Consider the following 4,318-nt stretch of genomic DNA (forward strand, 5'->3'; position numbering starts at 1 on the left):
ATTTTGGAAAGCTCTCGAGTTAAGCTACAAGAATATGCAATAAAAAATGGGGGTATCCATTTAAAAACATCATTGTGACCTTGACCTGATCTTTATGACGCAACTCAAGGTCAAACTGCTAATATCACAAAATAGATCTTTTTAAACCCTACAACTTTTGTATTTAACATTTTTTTATACAACGCTTTGTTTTCGAGATATTCAAGTGTTCCGGTATATAATATTCACCCTGTATATTATACATGCCTTATATCGTATTTACATTGTTGAGTGGGAAATCGTAACATTAATGTTATATTATTGTTAGTTCATATTTATTGAGTAATAATTCCAAGTTTTAGGTTGAACGATTACGAAATAGTACAAAACTTTCTTATTTAGAATGACCTTAATCTACAAGTATATTACGAAACCCACACTTGAAATTTTATATATGGAAATTACAAAATAGTACAGTTTCTAATAACAAAATATTATTGTTTTATTTTAATACACACATAGTTTTTCTTTTTATAGAAGTTTTTAAATTTTACACATTAATTTTATTCTATATTTTTAGAAAACGTGTATGTGTACGTGCGTGCCATGCGTACGTAAATGTATATGTGTGTATGAAATAATATAAATACTCTAAATAATTTTTATTCAGACTTTAAAGTACACAGCCACAGACACACACATACATACATATACACATATATACAGGATATCCCACATAAGACGTTCAACAAAAAAAATATAAGTAGAACAGATAAAAGTGAACAAATATTGTAGAGGTCATTTTTCAAACAACCACGTAAAATTTTGAGATATTAATTGAAATATTTGGGCATATCAGAACGCGCGACGTGGCTGGCGGAACATACGACTCGCCGCGGCTGGCGAAGAAAATGGACGAGCGCACACGTACACGGACGCACACACGAAGCTACCTATTTCAGTATGCCAAATAGTCCACCTCTCTGGTCTATAATATAAGGTAGATCCGCGAGCAATCGTCCATTTTCTTCGCCGGCTGCGGCGAGCCGTATGTCCCGCCTGCGCGTCACCGCGTTCTAATTAGCCCAAATATTTTAATTAATATTTCGAAATTTTACGTGGTTGTTTGAAAAATGACTTCTACAATATTTGTTCACTTTTATCTATTCTACTTATCTTTTTCTTCTTGGACGTCTTACGCGGGACACTCTGTATATTAGATTATGTTCTATATTATAATTTAATTTATGTGTTTATGAATATTTTAGAATTTTAATAAAAATTATTCGGAGCATTTAGTATGTATATCAAATATTTTTTTATTATCATATACATACACACGTACACTCATACTAATGCAACTAAACATATTAGGATAAATGTAACCCATACTAACTGCATCAGTAAAATCGTCTCCCAGATAGCAGGCCAGTTATATATCCAATATTGATGCGAAGTTGATATCAAAGTTGGTGTCAGTGCTGGTGCACGTGTTTAACCAGTACGACAAAGTGTTACATTCCTGTACTGAATCTATACTGGTACAACACTAGGAGCCAGTACTGGTACAACGGCAATCGGTACTGTCCCAATGTTGGACCGCTTCAACATTTCTACGTAGGTATCTATCTTTTGTATAAATGTCTCTCCATAATGGCAGAATTAACAGATTCTTTCAATACCTGGCCAGATATGAGGTAGAAAATGAGAATCAGAATTCGAAGCGGTAATTTGGCTTTATAAGCTCGATGTGACCAAAGACGATGAACTCCACCAGTGACACCGATCACTTGTATCACGAGCAGGAAGATTGCTTTAAGCAAATTCAATCGACGAGATTAAATTGACACTCATAAAATTTCGCGCGATAATAGATAATCCTTTTCTGTGTGTACGTGCGTGCATGCGCGCATGTATGTATGCGCACGCACGCGCGTGCAATGTAATAACAATTAATTATGTTATAAATCATGTTTTTAAAAATTATACAAAGAAAATACAATGTGATCCTTATTATCACGCACAATCATTTACCAATCTTCTTTAATTAATAATTCAAAATTTTACGTTACTTGCGAGAAATTCTGTGTTCAGTTTGATCCCATATAGCACAAATGTTCAGAAGATATCCTAAGAACGTTCTAAGAATATTCGAATATTCTTCCCAAGTGAAAATTGAAATTGGAGAGTAAATAAAGTGTAAACGAAGAGTGACGGAAGTGTAAGTGAAGCGTAAATTTAAATATCGGAACGAAAAGCAAGCGTATCTGCTTGCTTTACGTTCCGATGCTTCAATTTACGCTTTGTAAGCGCTTTACTTACACTTCCGTCATTCTTCGTTTACATTTTATTTACTTTCCAATTTCAATTTTCATCAGGACTTACCCAGATAGAAATGCGTGATGATCATGTTTCATCACAATGTGACTTCATACTATGACACCAATTTGATACTTTTTTAAAGATCATTATGTGATCTCATGACATGAGCACCAGATGCACATAAATGATGTACAAATTATGTTGCAAATTCTTGACATGATGTTGATTATTATTATTAAATAAGATATTTTTATGACATCTACATTCTGAGGTGTCTATTCTTGTCCTCATGTCTGAAGATACATAAATACAATATGAGCTCAAAATGAACACATTTTTCTATCTAGGTAGTATATTCTTAGGATATTTATTAAACATTTGTGCTGTATGGGATGAATTCTACCTGCAGGTGTATAATTAATTGCTAGGCATCTTGTAAAAGTTGCCGGCTCAGACTAATAGCACTAGTGTTTTTACGAAGAACTAAATTAATGAAGAAAATCGGAGAAAATTTCGAAGGATACTCACTCCAGGTAAATGTTGTAATGTTTTCGAAAATGTTTACGGCGTACAAGGTGTACAGTGCACATATATGAAGTATAATCGCTTGCATAATATGCGTCCACTTGAGCTCATCCTTGAAGCCAAACCACTCCTCGATCTTCTTATGGACTTTGTATCCTTTCTGTGCGCTTTTTGCATCTTTAGCGATCGCTGAAATAGCTTGGGAGTAATTCGTCTTCTCCAGATGTCCCCCATTGCATATTTCGGATTCCGAGTCCCAAATATTAGTTGCCATGTTTGCTCACTTTCTTCGTTGGATCGAAAATCAGAAATATTTAGTTTTACACTACTTCTGAAATGGAACAGTAGATATTTCCTGTTATCTCCCTTTGAAGAATTTAAAGTTAGATGTTTGGGAATATTATTCCATAAAAAACTGCGGTACTCTCTATAGTAATCAACAAAATAAGCTATGGTAGAACTCTTGTTTAGGGGAGGCTGCTCCAATGACTTTGACATTGACATATATTATAAAGCTCATCCTCCTGAATAACAATAAAAAGATCCTAGCCGTCGCTCAATATTTATTAAAAATCCTAATACAGGTAGATAATAAATTCAGGGAATATTCGGAGAATATCATAAAAGTAGATTGTGTATATCCCCTGAATGTTCGAAATACATACTATGTTTTACTAAGAATATACTAAGAACATTCGTATATTCTTATTCGCTTCTTCAGTATATACTGAGAATGTCCCACAGTATATCATAAGTATATTCAAGGAATATGTAGAATATGTTAATAGTAAATTTTATGTATGTCTGATAGAATATACAGGGTGTCCCGTTTTAATCGATCACCTCAAATATCTCTTGAACAGCGCATTTTAGGAAAAAATGTTTCAGATAAAAGTTTTGGGATTTCGAGGGGAACATAAGATGATATCATTGGTTTGACCTCGAGTGGCCTAATATTTTCATTTCTTCAAATTTTACAGTGAAAACAAAAATAATAATTTAAAATCATGAGGTGACATGTGGAGTCCGATTGACTCTAAAGGATCATATGAAGGTCACAATGCTACGACTATTAAAGAAATTTATTAATGGGATTTCACACGTGTGTTTCTTTGTGACCACAACGAAGCATTGTGACCTTCATATGATCCTTTAGAGTCAATCGGACTCCACATGTTACCCCATGATTTTAAATTATTATTTTCGTTTTCACTATAAAATTTGAAGAAATATTAGGACCTTAACTTAGTTTCCGCCCAAAAAATACTGAGAAAAAGCATTTATTGTAAAAAATTTATTTAAATTATTTCAATGAAAGTATTTTCCATCACTTTCTACAACTTTTTGCCATCTTTCTGGCAACTGGGCGATACCATCTCGATAAAACGATGTTTGTTTCGAAGCAATCCATTCGTCCACCCATTCTCGCACTTCTTCAACATTTCGGAAGCGTGTACCACTCAAGCCGTGCTGCATCGATCTGAACAAGTGG

At 33.8% G+C, this 4,318-nt stretch overlaps 1 protein-coding gene across 1 annotated transcript in view; it reads right to left on the reverse strand.

The window, feature by feature from the left end:
• Positions 1 to 4,318, reverse strand: part of LOC116850347 (acyl-CoA Delta(11) desaturase-like) — a 179,621-nt gene that overhangs the window by 7,474 nt on the left and 167,829 nt on the right. The window contains exons 3-4 of the mRNA XM_032828537.1: positions 2,830 to 3,113; positions 1,662 to 1,792 (exon numbers count right to left, since the gene is read on the reverse strand). Coding sequence (XP_032684428.1) covers positions 1,662 to 1,792; positions 2,830 to 3,100 — 402 coding nt within the window. The 5' untranslated portion in view covers positions 3,101 to 3,113. The remainder of the gene's footprint in view (positions 1 to 1,661; positions 1,793 to 2,829; positions 3,114 to 4,318) is intronic.

Source organism: Odontomachus brunneus, unplaced genomic scaffold, assembly GCF_010583005.1.
Source record: "Odontomachus brunneus isolate Ranch 3 - 2012 unplaced genomic scaffold, Obru_v1 Obru_scaffold_143, whole genome shotgun sequence".
NCBI classification, from domain to species: domain Eukaryota; kingdom Metazoa; phylum Arthropoda; class Insecta; order Hymenoptera; family Formicidae; genus Odontomachus; species Odontomachus brunneus.